At 45.8% G+C, this 16,177-nt stretch overlaps 1 protein-coding gene across 1 annotated transcript in view; it reads left to right on the top strand.

Annotated features, from left to right (window-relative positions):
- Positions 1-16,177, top strand: part of LOC115088599 (dynein gamma chain, flagellar outer arm-like) — a 535,861-nt gene that overhangs the window by 194,700 nt on the left and 324,984 nt on the right. Inside the window, exons 35-39 of the mRNA XM_029596857.1 lie at positions 272-368; positions 4,311-4,574; positions 7,689-7,781; positions 15,484-15,683; positions 15,781-15,988. Coding sequence (XP_029452717.1) covers positions 272-368; positions 4,311-4,574; positions 7,689-7,781; positions 15,484-15,683; positions 15,781-15,988 — 862 coding nt within the window. The remainder of the gene's footprint in view (positions 1-271; positions 369-4,310; positions 4,575-7,688; positions 7,782-15,483; positions 15,684-15,780; positions 15,989-16,177) is intronic.

Below are 16,177 nucleotides of genomic sequence, written 5' to 3'. Positions count from 1 at the left end.
TCAGTGGCAGCCCCCTAAATTCTGGAATCCTCTCCCTTTGCAATGTATCTTAATTTTTTACCTCTCTATTTTTTGTAAACATCTCAAAGCCTAACTTTTTCAAAATCTTTTAATTATTGTTATTCTTATTTATTGATTTTGTATATTTTGCAATGCTGGATTGTTTTATGTTAATTTATTATTTGGTCAATTGTACGTCACATTGAGCTATTACAAATATAATCCACAAATTGAATAAAAAGTAATAATAAAAATTCATGACAACCTGCAGGTTCCAGGATCAATTAATTTCTGTCACAAAAGCAGCCAACAAGGAGCTAGAGTTAGAGATCAAAATGAGAAAGGTGGAAGAGGAATGGACTGAGCAGGTAAGACTTCAGCATTGAATTCACATTGTCAAAATGGCATGAAACTGCTGAATGAAAACAGCAGATATATTCATAGCTACTTTGTAGATTTACCTTTATTAGAATGAATAACATAACTGAGCCTTAAGTTGATGATCTAGGGATCTCCTGTATCTATGAGGGCAGCTGGATGGGTATCAGCAGATTACCACTCAAGAGTAAAGTGTGGGAAAGAGCCTCCCACAGACCTGGAGGCAGAACTTCAGTCTGACTCCAGCCTTTCTTAAAACATAAACTTTATTCACAGCTTCAGTCATATACACAGCAGTAGACTGACTCTAACATCAGTCAGTGTACTCTCTCTCTACTCACAGTTGTGCTGCTTCGTCTCAGCTCAGTGTGGACAGTGTTACGCACAGGAGCTGCCTTCCTCCCTGAGACCTGGCCTGGTCTGGTCATCCCCACCTGGATCCCAGCTCTTATTCCCAGCCTCTGGTTATGCCCTCTGAGCCCCACCTACCTGAAGATTCCTGCCATAGAGCACGCTTTCCTTAAGGCATTTAAGGTGGACCAGGCTAAAGTCTGGTCCTGCACAGGAAAATAGGGGAACACTGGGGTGCTGCCCCACATACCCCTCCCATCAGCTTGGACCCATCGGGCCAACCTTCCTACTCCCTCCTGGATCCTATCAAACAGAGTCCAAGACCACCCAGTCCCCTTCTCTTAGGGTTACCATCGGCCCTATCATGACCACCACCCTGTGTGCTGGGTTGAATTTCACCCCAATGGAGCTTCATGGACCGACTGGGGAACCACCAGTGCTGATTCCTCTGTATCCTCAGTTGCTAGAGTCTCCACAGTGCCTCCTTCTGGGTGCTCTGTTGTCTCTTCCTCCAGGTTCTCCGCAGAGCTTCCCTCTGGGTTCTCTGCAGTTTCCTCTTCTATACATTCTAGCCACTCACCCACGCTAGTTGCTGGCTCCTTGCAGCCTCACTAGTTGGGGGTCTCTGCAGCGCTGCCTTCTGGGCTCACCATGGCATCTCTCGTTTTCCTTTCTATGCCCTCTCTCTCTCTCTCTGGACTTCTCACGAGAGTTGTCTCTGGACTCCTGGCAGTGTTTGACCACTCTAGAGGGTCTTCCTCGTGACCTCTTGTAGCACCAACTTCAAACTTCCCCATACTGCATCCTCCTGGGCAGTCTGTGTTGATCTCCTTAGGGCTCTCTGTGTCCCCTCTCTCAGGGTTTTTCACAGCCCACTTCTCTGCACTTCTCACAAGAGCAGTCTCTGGACTCCCAGTAGTGTTTGGGCACCCTATGTCGCCACCTCTTGATGAAGCCATCGAAGCTCCTCTCCACACAGAAGTTGACGATAGCCCAGGGTGCTTCCTGGTTCCATTCTTGTTCATCCCAGGCCCGCTGACTCCTTGCCAGGCTTTCTTGTAATCTCCTGTCTCCCTCCTGGAGATTCTAGATTAGGGCCTGCAGCTTCCTTCAGTCATGCTTTCAGACTTCTGCAATCTGGGCTGCAATATCCTGGCTGCTCTACTCTAGGTTTCCTTGTGGCTGCACACCTCCCTTGCAGAGTGGCTTGCTTGCTGGAAGAGGGCCCTGCCCGGCTTCCATTCACCACACTCACAGCCCCTTCTAACAGTTTCTCCAGAGCCATACCATGTCCAGCACAGCCCAGCTGCACCAGTTTTCCTTCCTCTTTTCTTTTTTCTCAAGGCAAAAAAACAACAACCCCTGCATAACCAGCAATAACTAAATCACTATTAATTCCCTGTCTAGCTCCAGCTGGCTTCTCCTGTTAGCCCATATAAACCTACCACTTCCTGGCTGTCCATGCAATCAGGCCCACACACAGTTTCCTCTCTTCCTAAAACTTTAAACTTTTGGGGTTTTTTTCTTCAGTGCAGCTTCTGAGCCACACCCTTTCACACAAACTACCGTACTTTGTGCGCTCCTGAACTCTGTACTTTGTTTTAGAACCACAGGCCTTCTTCACAACTCTTTCTGTACTCCAAACAAACACTTTCTTGGAGGCTGGTTTTTTTTTCTGTGCAAAGCTTTAGAAAAATTCCATGCATGACACCATATGTGAGAATGAGCAGTAATTCCCACAGGCCCAGAGTCAGAAATTCAGTCTCACTCCAGTCTTTCTTAAAACATAAACTTTATTCACAGCTTTAATCATATATATAGCAGTAGACTCTCTTTATCTTCAGACAGTGTACTCTCTCTTTACTCACAGTTATGCTACTTCGTCTCAGCTCAGTGTTTGGACAGTGTTATGCACAGGAGCGGCCTTCCTCCCAGAGACCTAGCCTGGTCTGGTTATCCCCATCTAGATCCCATCTCTTATTCCCTAGTCTCTGGTTACATCCTCTGAACCTCATTTGCCCCACAGGATCCCACCCATACAGCATACTCACCTTAAGGCATTTAAGGTGGACCAAGCGTCTAGCCTGGTCCTGCACAGGAAAATAGGGGAACACTAGGGGCACTGCCCCACATAAGGATTACAAGAAATAGTACTTTATGCTCACTATCCCTAAATATTCAGGGGGTAATTTTGTACCAGCTCACATAAATGTCTGGGCTGTTACATGCAAATATCTCACCAATTTTCAAAGCAAATTTACACGCCTAAGTTTGCATTGAAAATTATCCCAGCAAAGGTTCCCTCATAAGTTACATCTCCTAATTTGTGTGTGGAGTTTTTCCCACAGAAGTTTACATGTGTAAATCCAAACTTCACCCCGGGAGACCTCTCCACTATGTATGTAAAATTACATGTAATTTATTTGCATACCGGGCAGGCAATTTTCAATAGGGGCCGTGTCTGCAGGTAAAGCTTTGATTTAGCTGCAGAAGTTCATTTGAAAATTACCCTCCCTATGTTCGATGTCTTTAACAAGGCAAGCTGAAAATAACTTTGTTCACCAGTGTGCAAAATGTTTAACAGATAGCACTTATCAGTAACTAGCCCATGCCGCAGCACCCTGCTGTTTATGGAAGGCTGAGCAAGATGTCACCCTTGTCATGGAGTGGGCTCTTAGTATCTTACCAGCTAAGAGGAAACATAACAGGTGCAAGGATGGGAATAACATCTTACAGTAAATATATAGGTGAACACCCCAGATTTGCTGGATCACTGCTGCAGTATGTAGTGCTCTATGTGGCTGCCTGACATTAGATTTCTAATACGGATTGAACAAGAAGTTCCATTTGGATTTCCCCTTGTGAACTAGATTATGCACAAAGGCAATGAAAGGCCTGATGCAAAGAATGTCAGCTGTGCGTCTGAGCATGTGTACATACACTGAGCATCGATATACTGTATAGATATACATTATACGTGAAACATTCTATAGGTATATGTTTAGCGGTTGTCTTTTTTCCAGAATATTGGTTTCTTGTTTTTCTGCTGTATTTTGATGCAGTAGAACTGAGGGGCAACAGAATTCTCTCTGCTACAACTTAGGCATCCTTGTGACGAAAATCTTCAGAAGGATAGCTATGTAAGCCTGGTGTAGCAAAAAATGGCAAGAGGTGGGTGGCACTTTACAGACTAACCAACCTATCAAGAGGCATGAGCTTTTGAGACCATTTCATCAGATGCATGAAGTGTCGTACAAGAGATGGATAAAATATACATGATGATGGGTGTGGGATGGGGAAGAAAGATAGATAGATAGGGAAGGAAGGCATGCCATCCATCTCTTGTCATTTAGGTCTTTTTGGAAATGTATCGCAAATACCAGAAAGTATTTCTGTGAATTTATTCAATGCAAACAGGTGACCTTTGAAAGATGCTAAGATTATTTGTGGTCTTATATGTTGCCATCATTAAGACATACACAGAGTGTGCGTGTGTATGTTATTTATTTGCTATTCCTCTGTGCCCTTCTCTTTATTCATACATGTGGTTTAATAGAATGCTGTGTCAATGATTTTTGAAGGTGCTGAATTTTGAGGCCTACAAGAACAGAGGGCCGATATCCCTGGTCAAAGAAGAATCCCTTCTTCTGCTGGAAGAGTTGGAAAATGCCCAGATACTGATGGCACAGATGCTGATGTCAAAGGAGATTGACCCACTGAGAGAAGAAGCCAACTTGTGGGCTGAGAAGCTGAAGAGGGCTGGGGATGTTTTGGAGCTGTGGGTGGAAGTGCAAGAGCTCTGGCACTGTCTCGAAGAAATCTTTAGCCACTCCTCAATCATCAAGGTCAGCAACTCCTTCAATATTCTATGAACAGCTATTACATTTATTTGCTTATTCTACTCAACTAATAGTGGAATTTACAGGAGACACACTTTTGCCCACTGTGTCTCATGACCCAAGTTATGGTCCATCAAAGCAGGGGTCACACAAGGTCCCAGGGCACTGTCCTCTCAAAGTCCCACAGCCCTGGGGGTAGGATTCTTCCGAAGGGGTGTGGGGGGGGGGGGAGGGGAGATGCAGGGGAAGGATATACTTTCAAGGCCCCAAAGTGCAGGAGGAAGCAATCTCTCTCTCTTCTGGGTATTCTAGTCTTGTGAGTATAAGTGAATGTGAGTTCCAAACAAACAGGCAGGGCACTTTGGTTGGGTGTTTCAAAACAAATGATACTGCTGCAGGTCTTCAGTAATAAATATTTGGCAATATGCACACTTCTTCTTGAGACAGACAGTTATCTCAGTGCTCCAAACTTCTCTTTATCTATGCAGGTGTACCTCAGCACCTTGTGGGCTCCAGAAATATCTCACCCTCCAGGGCAGGGGTATTCTAGATGTAGGCAAAAGTCCCTTTCCAAAAATACTGGAGGTCCAAACATTATCTCACATGCCACAACTTCCAAATGTAATTCTTCTCTCAGGTGATGAATCTTCTGCAGTGTTGCATTGGAGGTGGACACTTGGGCCGAGATGGGGTTGATGCAACCCATAGGTAAGGACCTACGGGTCCCTACTGTTGGCAGCTGGAGTGGGCTGATAGGCAGAGGCCACTGGAGCTTCACCTATACCAGCCCTTGTTCCCCGCGGATTGAGCCTTTGGGTGCTGGGGCCGGCAGGACTTAGGTGGGCCTCTGTATAGAGTTGCAAGAGAAGTTGGTTCAGCCCAGAGACAGCAGGTGAGAGATGGTGCGGTCCTACTCTGGACTGGATAATGTCCTGGAAACTCGGGTGCCAAAGGAGCAAAGGCAGACAGAGGGCGCTCGAGCAAAGATAGGCCGAAGCCTGATGAATCCATGTCCAGGGAGTAGGCAGAAGAGGCGTCCAGTGGTAGGCTTGAGTCAGGGCTGGCGGCAATCCAGAGGCAGTGGCAAGCAAGGCTGAGGTCTGATCACGGAGATAGTCAATAGCATAGTCGGACGAAGCCAAGGTCAGGGTCAGGAGATAGACAATACGTAGTCGGACAAGCAGAGGTCTGGGGCTGGAGATAGGCTATAGTGTAGTCAGGCGAAGCAGAGGTCTGGAGATAGGCTGTAGCGTAGTCAGGCAAAGCAGAGTCAAAGTCCGTGTAGTCAATCCGAAGCATAGGCAGGGCAAGAACAAGGAAACAGGAACCAGGAACGAGGATCAGCAACGCAGGGAAGAGACGAATCTCTTAGTAGTAACGAGTACTCGACCAGCGAGGAAACCTGTTGGAAAGGCAATGCTAAGGAGCGGAAACTGAGCTTAAATACTATGAATAGGTTGACGTCATCATCCGGGGCTGCAGCTATTTTCCCACCACAGTCCCTACTTAAGGATCAGCGATGCGCGTGCACCTAGGGAGGGGCACGGTACAGGTAGTGGCATCTCTCCACGGGCCACGCGGAGAGGCCCGACAAGCAGTAGCAGCAGGGCTGGGAACGCCGGGGACTGTGGCAGACCCGGAGGCGCTGGTAGAGGCCCGAGGATGGAGCTGGCAGCCTACTGCCGCCAGCGAGGAGAAACCAGAGGCTGGAGTCCTTGTGGAAAGGTGAGGGGGCCATGCCGCAGGTCTGCCGTGGATGGCACTCATAACATTGGAGTCTCCAGATGAACAATAAGTTCTTACTCAAAGTTCTCCTCTTCTGCTAGAAAACTCACTTGTCAGACAATGGGGAAGACTCCTTTCTTCCTTACTTCTGTGCAGGAAGGATGGCATCAAAATTTCCCCCAAAACAAATACAAAATCTTTACAAAAAGTCAAAAACAGGAAATTCCTTTTAGTGAGTCACCACTGATCCTTCCACGGCTTGTAAGATGGAGAGCAGCAGAGTCTTCTCTACTGCTGGCTTTCCCATGTTAAGGGACTCCCCCCAAACACCCTACCCCTGAACCAAGGACCAGGGATTTGAAAGGAAAAATTCTAAAAAGCAAGTCCAAAAACTTGTACCCCATCTTACTAGAGATCTTGTGTACCAGCAAGGCAACTGTCCCCTTCCTATTCAGTGCAAAACCCAAGCTTTGAGGCCTAGCACACTAAGAATAGTAGGGGAAAACTCAAGCCAAACAGCTCCTTCTCTGAATGACAACTCAAAATGCCACACAGATCTATGCTTGCCCTTGAGACCGGAGCCTCTCCCTACAGTGACCCTACAGGAATGCTGTATCCAGCAGTTTGCTCCACTCATACACTATCTATTGAGGTCTTTGACTGGAGCCATCTAGTGGAGATTCCAAAGGGTTGCCACTCATGTTTAGTGAATGACACCTTTGTGACTTAGTTCGTTGTCCGGGGTTTAGATCCCCAAGCCCTAAACTTTAAAAACAACTGGTCAGTGTGCTTTATGGCCATTTCCCACCAGATGGGACTTGTTAGCAATGGGACCTTGGTAACTTTTGATTCATTTTGTATATCACTGTGTACATCAACAGCATTTAATCATTATTAAAATCTAATTATTGTTGCAGTCTTGTACTGAACTAAGTCAGGGTAACAGAGGAATGCTTGTCCTGGGGGTGGAAATTCACTCTGTGGTGGAGATACACTCCAGTCACCAGATGAGTCTAAACCAGGGCCCAGAGGGTTGAAAATGTATTGCTCTTTCATACATTTTTCAAAGCAAGTTTATTTACTCTCTTATAATGGTACTGTAACTGATGCAACAATAATAAAATGGAATTGATCAAATCTGTAGGGGGGAACTGCTCCTGACTTATCTTTAACCTGCAATTTGAATGTGAGACGTGACCACATGCACATATGTGAATCCTTGTCTCTTGCCAACTGAGTATTAATTACATATGCACAAAATACCCCCCACAACACACACACAGAAAGAAAAGACAATTTATTAAAACAACAGCTGCTTGTTTGAGGTGTGGGTGTTGTTTTGGAACACTTTCAAGAGTTGCTTTTCTGAGTAACTCCACTTTTGTTCATCATTAGGAACTACCCCAGGAAGCCAGACGCTTTGCTAGAGTTGACAGAAGCTGGGTCCGAATGATGCGCATGGCCTACAAAACAAAAAATGTTCTACAGGTGGGTTTGCTGAATACCTTAATTGAAAATCAGTAAGAGGAATGAAGTAAACTAGTCATTCTGACCCTACCTCGGGGACTTTAAAGAACCTAATATTATTAACCTTTATTGCTTCAATCATTAAATAACCTATGGAGTTTTTTCCCTTATAGTTATGATTTCTGTTAGAGGTCTGGGGCTAAAGCACAACATTCCTGTTCATACCCCAGATCAGTCAGGACAGTTGGCTTTTGCATCCCTACCAGCAGATAGAGGCAGAGAATAAAAACTTTTCAGGCACTGCTACATAACTGAGTGCCACCTGGAATCCCTCAGTATTTCTCTGTCTCCAGTAGATGTAGAGGTGCACTCCTGCAGTCTGTGAGAAATTAAAAAGAAAGAAAAAGAAAACAAAAGAAGAAATAAAAGAATTCCTTAGGTGTGCTTCCTGAGGTGTTAGTATCTCTTAGTATCAGGTGGAGCCGGGCAAGCAGAGGCTTGGCGATGCTTGGTCTGGTCTCAACCCACAACATCTGGAGGGACTGAAAGCTAGGGGCCTGGCACCCTTTCTCCTACCGAGGTCTTCTCCCCCCTCACCACAGTCCAGGAGCAGGAAAGTATAGCCTGTATCTAGGGTTTCCTTTCTCAGAGGCACCGTTCCTTTAAATTTAAATAAAAAAAAAATAAAAGGGAACAGAATTAGAAGGGCCATGTGGTGTTTGTTCAGCGGCAGGAACCTCTTGCACCACGGGGAGATAGAGCGCGTCAGGCCCTTGACCACTCCGGGAGTTAGGAACAGTTCAGGGAAAGTGACTCACACCAGTGGCAGGCCTCCTTTGATCGCACCACATGATCTTTTATAATAACGCCAACCTCATAGCACGGGGGGAACTGCTGGGCCTGTAGTTTGTGCCGTGGATGGCTCAATGTGACCGTGCTTTGTGCTGAGTGTGCTCGGGGGGGGGGGGGGAGGGAATCTCCACTGAGGCAGCCAGCAGGACGTGAGTCACCAGGGCCAGCTGCAGAGTTCCTGGATGGGATTGAGAGTGCAGCCAACATGTCTGAGGACGCAGCAGGAAACAGGCTGTTTAGAGGGGACCCAGGGACTCCCCTCTGCCATTGTCTCCCATGGACCAAATAACATCAGAGGACCATGGTAGTGGCAGGATCCTGAGGAGTGTATGCTGGATGAGGAGTCCACAGATCTTGATGGTTTTTCAGCAGATTTTGTGCTGCTCCTTCACAAGGCCTATTTGGCTAAGAATGGAACATGGGGGAAAGTGCCCACTGGGCCAGCAGCCACAATGTCCCAATAAGAGGGCGAATATGGTCCCAACTGGAGGGTCTGGGACTTTGCCAAGGCACCTGGGTCTCAGATGTTCTGCGACAGAGGATGAAGAGATTCATAAGATTCGGCTGACCTGCAGGAGGATCTGGCAAATGATCCAGGGAATAATGGCCCCATGGATGGTGATCCAGATGCCGATCTGGATGCAGGCAAAGATACCCCTGACCTGCATGAGATTCTGGTTGTGGAAGGGATGACCTGAGGGTTGTCCATTTATTCCGGAAGAAGGCGTTACGTCCTCTTATTCCACAAGTCCTAGAGAAGTTAAGAATTAAGGTCACCCAGGAAGAATCTGATAATCGAGTACACCCAGTTCTGGATGGACTATGGGGACTGCCAAAGGCCTTTCCATTGCTCAAGAAGATGAAGAATTTAGTGAACTAGGAGTGGGATACTCTTGAGGCTGGCCTCAAGGTTGGCAGGGCAATGGAAAAGTTGCACCCATTGACGGAGGAGACCTTGGACCTTTTGATGCTTCCCAAGGTAGATGCTTCAGTCTCGGCAGTGACCAAGAAGACAACCATCCTAGTGGCAGGGTCAGCCCTGCTAAAGGACTTGCAGGATCATAAACTAGAGATTCAGTTAAAACAGATGTTTGAGGTCTCGGCCTCGAGCCTTCAAGCAGTGATCTGTGGTAGCTTAATGCAAAAAGCCTGTTTATGTTGGGTGCAGAAGGCTCAGGAAAAGGATTCTATCCTGGCCGCCAATTCCAGCCAGGTGGCCTGGTTGGAAGCAGGGGTGGTCTATGTGGCAGGTGCACTTTATCATTTGGTTTGCACATCTGCCAGGAACATGATATGAGGCAGTGCCCTTAGTATCCCTTTGTGAGCAAGTGCAGGACCAGGCTAGGAGTCTGATCCCTAAATCCTGTAGAGGGAGAATGTCTATGGGTGGCAACCTACTAGGTGGGAGGTACATGGTGGGTGTGCCCAGTACAGGGGAGGATAAGTTGCTGAGCCAGCGGGGAGAGGATGGGCCCCATGGATCTGGGATCAGGAGCTCCAGGTCAGTCTGAGAGTGGATATGAGGAGGTTTCGATCCAGCAAGGGTTCTTTAGCCTTGGGACAGAAGCAAACCTCGAGAAGACAGTAATCCTTTTCGGGTGCCCGCAGGTTTTTCACTCGCAGAAGGGAGGTCGGGTCTAAGGGGGGTGGATGCCCTGGTTCTTCCTTGGCCGAAGGGGATTCTGCTATATGTGTTTCTCCATGGCCTCTCATAGGCCATGTATTGCGCTACATAGAGCGATACCCAGACAAAGTGGTTCTGGTGGCTCTGGAATGGCCACGGAATTCATGGTTTGTGGATCTGGTGTATCTCACAATAGACGGGCCTGTCAAGTTGGCTCATCTGCAAGAGTTGCTTTGACAAGGACCCCTCTTCTCAGATCAGACGGATCATTTTTGTCTTACGGCTTGGCTTTTGAGAGGTGGCATTTACATCTGAAAGGGTACTCGGAGGCCATATTTGCCACCTTGCTTCTGACTAGGAAGCCTTCTACCTCTCTGGCATATGTCAGAGTAGGGAGGGTGTTTTAGTCCTGGTGTTTCGAGGAAGGTCAGGAGCCATTGGATGTGGATATTCCTCAGATCCTGACCTTTTTTGAAACAGGGATTGTCAGAGACTGGCCTCTAACTCGCTTCAGGTGCAGGTAGCAGCCTTAGGATGCCCTAGAGGCAAGCTGCAGGGGAGGATATTGGCCTCTCATTCAATTGTTGTTCGTTTTCTGAAGGGGGTCAAGCACTTGCATCCATCAGTTTGTTAAGTTGTGTCTGGACTGGAATCTTAACTTGGTTCTGGAGGTTCTGTGTGGAGTTCCATTCAAGCCTTTGCGGAGGGCGTTACTGAAGGATCTCACATTGAAGGCGGTTTTTCTGGTGGCAATTTGTTCTGCCTGGCAGATTCTGGAGCTTCAGGCTTTATCCTGAGGAAATCCTTTTTTGTGGATTGCGGTCAATGAGGTGATGCTGTGTATGGTTCCCTCATTTTACCAAAGGCCATCTCCTCATTCCATGTTAACCAGATGATGGATCTTACGGCATTTCTGAATTTGTTATTGGAGATTCCACATGCGAGGGAACCTCACTTATTGGATTCTGTTGTGGTATCTTAAGATCACTAACAGTTTTCGTTGGTCAGATCATCTGTTTGTATTGTTCACTGGAGCAAAGAAAGGATGGAAAGCATCTAAAGCCATGATTTCTCATTGGTGAAAGGAAATTATTTTTTCAGCTATCTGGGCCCAGAGGGGTTGTGAGCACATTCTACTAGGGCACAAGCAGCTTCCTGGGTAGAGTGTCAGTTGGTGTCATCTCAGGAGATCTGTAGAACTGTGATAAGGTCTTTACTTAACACTTTCACCAGATATTACTGATTGGATGTTTGGGCGCTGGAAGATGATGCGTTTGGTGAGGTGCATTGTGAGTGAGACTTTTGGATTCCCGCCCATAGGGGAGCTTGGGTACAACCCACTTGTTTGCACTGATCTGGGGTATAAACAAGAAAGGAAAATTGGTTCTCACCTGCTAATTTTCATTCCTGGAATACCCCAGATCAGTCCAGAGGCCCATCCCCTTGATTCTGAAAGACTGCTGTAGCTGCAATTAAGGTCTGTTTCAGAGCTTTCTATATGTAAATAGGTTGAGCCAATATGTGGAGCCAATAGAACTAAACAGTTTTTGGTTCCTTTGTTGGATGTGAGGGCTCCAGTTCAGGAAGCTCCAACCCTAGGTTCTCTGTTCACCCTAGAAGGGAAAGTTTAATTGAGTTGGTTTTCTTCTATGTTGGCTTGGATACAGGTCAATACTGAGGGATTTCAGGTGGCACTCTCGGTTATGGAGCAGTGCCTGAAAAGTTTTTATTCTCTGCCTCCATCAGCTAGTGAGGATGCAAACCCTCTTGTCTGGACTGATCTGTGGCATTCCAGAAATGAAAATTAGCAGGTAAGAACCAATTTTGCTATACGCTGAACAGCCCATCCGACAATCAATTGTGACAGCTGCCGACAAGCTACCAGTTGTAAGAGACAAGGTGGCAAATGGTAGCCTTTAAATCTGTACAGAAACCTTTGCAGATAACAGGGCAAGATCATGTGGCAAATGGAAGCCCTGCTGCTTTTCTTTTGAAAATACTTTGTTGGTTTAAAAAAACAAAACATAACATGCTATGGGGGGGAGGGCAGAGTGAGTGGATAAAATCTCGGGAGAAGTCTCCCAGTAGTTATTGTTGCCGAATCTTGTGCTGATTGCCCACCTCTGAAATGATTGCGAGGGAGTTGAAGCTGCAGCTAAAGCTAGAGCTGAAAGCTCGAGAGAGGCAGTCATCACAACTGGAAAGTACTGGATGGCTAATGTTAGTCTGGGCTGAAAGACAGGTGTTTTAAATGCATTTTCCCTACTTGTAACCTAGGAGGGCAGGAAGAATATGTAAGAATATAGAACAGAGCCAGCAATGGGAAAACTCCTGGTTCCAGAAGCCCATACTTTCCATTCTTAAGCCACTGATAGCTCAGTGAGTACAAGAGAATGGTAATCAATCAAGGGTAAACACAATGAATAGCTTTTTATTGCATATTCAGCTGATGCACAATCACTTTGGCAGCCGGATAGACCTGGGGATGGATCCATATGCTGGATTTTGAGTGGAAACATGGAAATGGATTGCTTCCTGTTGTAGGTCCCTCTGGTGTTACCAAGCATGTCGGAGTCATTCCATAGTGTTTATTGTGACATTCCTGCCTGGACCCATTTTGCCTCTTCTCTGGTGAGATGGAAGTGAGTCAAGAACAAGAGCCAGAGATTTCTAAGTCCTTAAGATCCCTTATAATACCTGGGAGGATACAGCAATGTGATTGATTTTCACATGTCAGAAAGGCAATTAAGATAATGAATCATCTAAACTATAGAATTTACCGTTTCTACATTCAACTAATTAAAAACTATCTAAAGAGGAAAATCAGGAAAGAACCTGTATACAGCATCTTCCTATTTAATTAACTATTTCTTATAAAAGCTTCCAAGATGTCTTGCACTCGCATATTCCATGAGCACAGTTTTAAGTGGCAATACAGGTTACTGAAGAATTATTGCTAAATTTAATTTTCAGAGTCCCAAAAAGACAGTCTATGAGAGGAAATGTGCGACAGAGAATAAAGGATAGTTTCACTCACTAATACTTATCTATTTGTACTACTGGAGGAGAAATAAATCCCAGAAGTAAGCAATTACTGGGAGAAGTGAAGAGGAGGAAGCTTGTTCAGAACATGGCGCCTCAAGACGGGAGCTATTAGAAGCATAAAAGTAAAAATGGTATAATAGAGAGAATGAGACAAAATATCAACAGAGAAAGTACACAGTACATCAGCTTTGCATCTCTCTCTCTCTCTCTCTCTCTCTCTCTCGTTCTGCCCAATGCATCTAAAATAGCTCCAGACCTGCCACCTAATTTTTAATGTTTGAACAATAGGACCTTGCATACCAGAATGTGAATGTAGAGGTGGAGTTACACAATGACAATGTTTCAGAGGTGGACTGGTAGCAGATTTTTTTAAATTACATACAAACAAATGGCAAATAAGGGCTGCAAGCAATGTTCCTGCTAACCTGCATGGGGAACTTGCCTGGCTGCTCCAGCCATCCCACAGTTTGAGCTATGAAGGGTCAACAAGTCTGGCAAGATTACAAGGCCTTGTACAGTTCATGTACTATGAGATGGCTGGAATGCCACTAAATTGGTAGAAGGGAGTCAAAGGTCTCTTGCACAGGTCAACAGGAACATTGACTTCCCATTCCTGATGCAATATCGCAGAGCCTGCCCTATTTCAAGCTTTCCTCTCACTGATTGTGTCATGCTTTCTCGACTTCTGTTGCTAATTGGGCCTCCTCTGTCTTCGCATATTCATTCATTCCTTACACCAGGGGGTTTTCAAACCAGTCCTTGAGTATCCATTAAATAATCTGGTTTTCAGGATAGCCACAATGAGTATTCATAAGATAAACTTGCATGCACTGTTTCCATTGTATGCAAATCTGTTTTATGCATATTCATTGTGGCTATCTTAAATATCAGGCTGACTGGAGGTTCATAAAGACCCAGTTGAAAATTCCTGATTTATATTACTCCTTCCTCCCTGGAGCCTTATATCATTCATGCTTATTCTACAACTTCCTTTCCACTGAAAAATGCTTTATTCTTGAGCATTATTTCTACCTTTTGAGGTATTTGAATGTCTCTATTATAATCCTTCCTCTGCCTTCTCTCTACTAGGGTATACATATGTAGGACTTTAAGTCTTGTTTCGTAGAACTTATGGTGCAGATTCTATTCACTTTCGTAATCCTTCTCTGGACTGCCTCTGCTCCATCTGATAGCCTCCAGAACTGGACATAATACTCCAGATGAGATCTTACTTATGAGCTGTACCATACAAAAGCATTATCATCTCGGTTTTCTATAAGTATTACCCCTTCGTATGAAAGCGAAACAGTCTTCCAGCTCTCACCATTGCCTTATTGCTTCAGATATGAACATTGCATCTATCCCTCTTCTGACTCCTCTAGTTATGTACTTTTTTAAAAAATACATTTTCTTCCTGTTTCTGAATAATATGGGTAACAAAACAAAATTCAGCTTGAGCATATAACCCGAGGAATGGAAGATCACATTCATGCCGATGCAATACCGTGCACTGGCCACAGCGCATATCTCAACACGTGATTGGACGTGCGCTTGGGTCCTCTGTCCATAACCCCGATGCAAAATGAGCAGGTGTTAATTCTTGAGAATCCCAAAATGTTTACTGAAAATCAGAAAAGACTGCTTTTCTGTAGCTCCTCCGACTTAATATTGTGGAGATATTAAGTCAGAAGAACTGAAAAAGGAGAGCCCGAAAAAAAAAAAAAAAATAAGGAAAAGGGGCTCTCAATTAATGAACGTCCATTTTCCTAACCCGTGGCTGTGCTCAGGTTAGGAAAACGGACGCTTGTAAAAATTGAGCGTCCGTTTTCCTAATCCGCTGACAGCCACCTCTCCTGGGCTCCTGCTGCTGGGGAGGCGCTAGGGGGTGCACAATTTCCCTTAGCGCCTCCTTTCTACCACCGCAGCCCATTTAAATATTACATCGGGTACCCTGGAGAGGTGCATCGGCGCACGTTAGGGTGAGAGAGGACGCTCAGTCAGGAGCGCCCATTTTCCACGCACTGATATTGCATCGGCCTGTATATGCTTCACTCCCCCGAGTGAACGTGAATGAGCTGGAGCACTCTGGACAGCTAGGATTCAGGAAGTTTCTCACTAAGGGCGGTGTCTAGAAGACCCTCATTTTCATTGTTGCAGTATGTGATTATTTCCCCCCCCCCCCTTTCTTGTTTTCCTGCTTAGTGCTGCTGTGCAGGAGATGCTCCCAAGGAAGTCATCCTCAAGCACGTACAGCAAGAGCTGGAGGTCTGCTTTAGGTCTCTCGGCAATTACTTGGAAAGGGTGAGGCAGGCCTTCCCTCGCTTCTACCTCCTCTCGGATCTGGCCCTCCTTTCTTTGCTCAGCCAGCCGAATGACGCCAAGCATCTTCGGCATCATCTAAGGTAACAGCAGGGATGATTGCGGCAGTAAGTCTGAGAGTGGTATTTTCAGCTCGTCTCAACGCATTGGATTATTGGAGTGCTTCTCTTCTTCTTGTAGGTCTCTTTTCAGTGGTGTTTGTGAGATTGGTGTGGAGGTGTTAGAAGACGAGAAGAACGAGAGCCCTGATGAGGAGCTGGAACAGTTTCTTCCTATTCCTGATTCCATGAGTGTCCGATCAGGAAATGATGGCTGGCTGTCATTTGGACAGAGAAGCAGATCCCACATGACGGACAGTGAAACTATTGTACAGAGATCGCTAAAATCCGTAAGAATTTATCTTCAATGTCAGGAAGCTTTTTGGGGTTTATTTCAGACTTTGCGCCAAGAATGAACCTAAGAGAGGCTTCCACATCTGATGCCATAACATTCCATAGATACCGTGGTGTTTATTATGCTTAAACCAAAAGCAGACTGGCATGAGAATATCCCGGTGTTAACAGATGTATCTGTCATT

This window comes from Rhinatrema bivittatum, chromosome 3 (assembly GCF_901001135.1).
Source record: "Rhinatrema bivittatum chromosome 3, aRhiBiv1.1, whole genome shotgun sequence".
Lineage (NCBI taxonomy): Eukaryota > Metazoa > Chordata > Amphibia > Gymnophiona > Rhinatrematidae > Rhinatrema > Rhinatrema bivittatum.
This window is presented reverse-complemented; position numbering and strand designations above follow the sequence as displayed.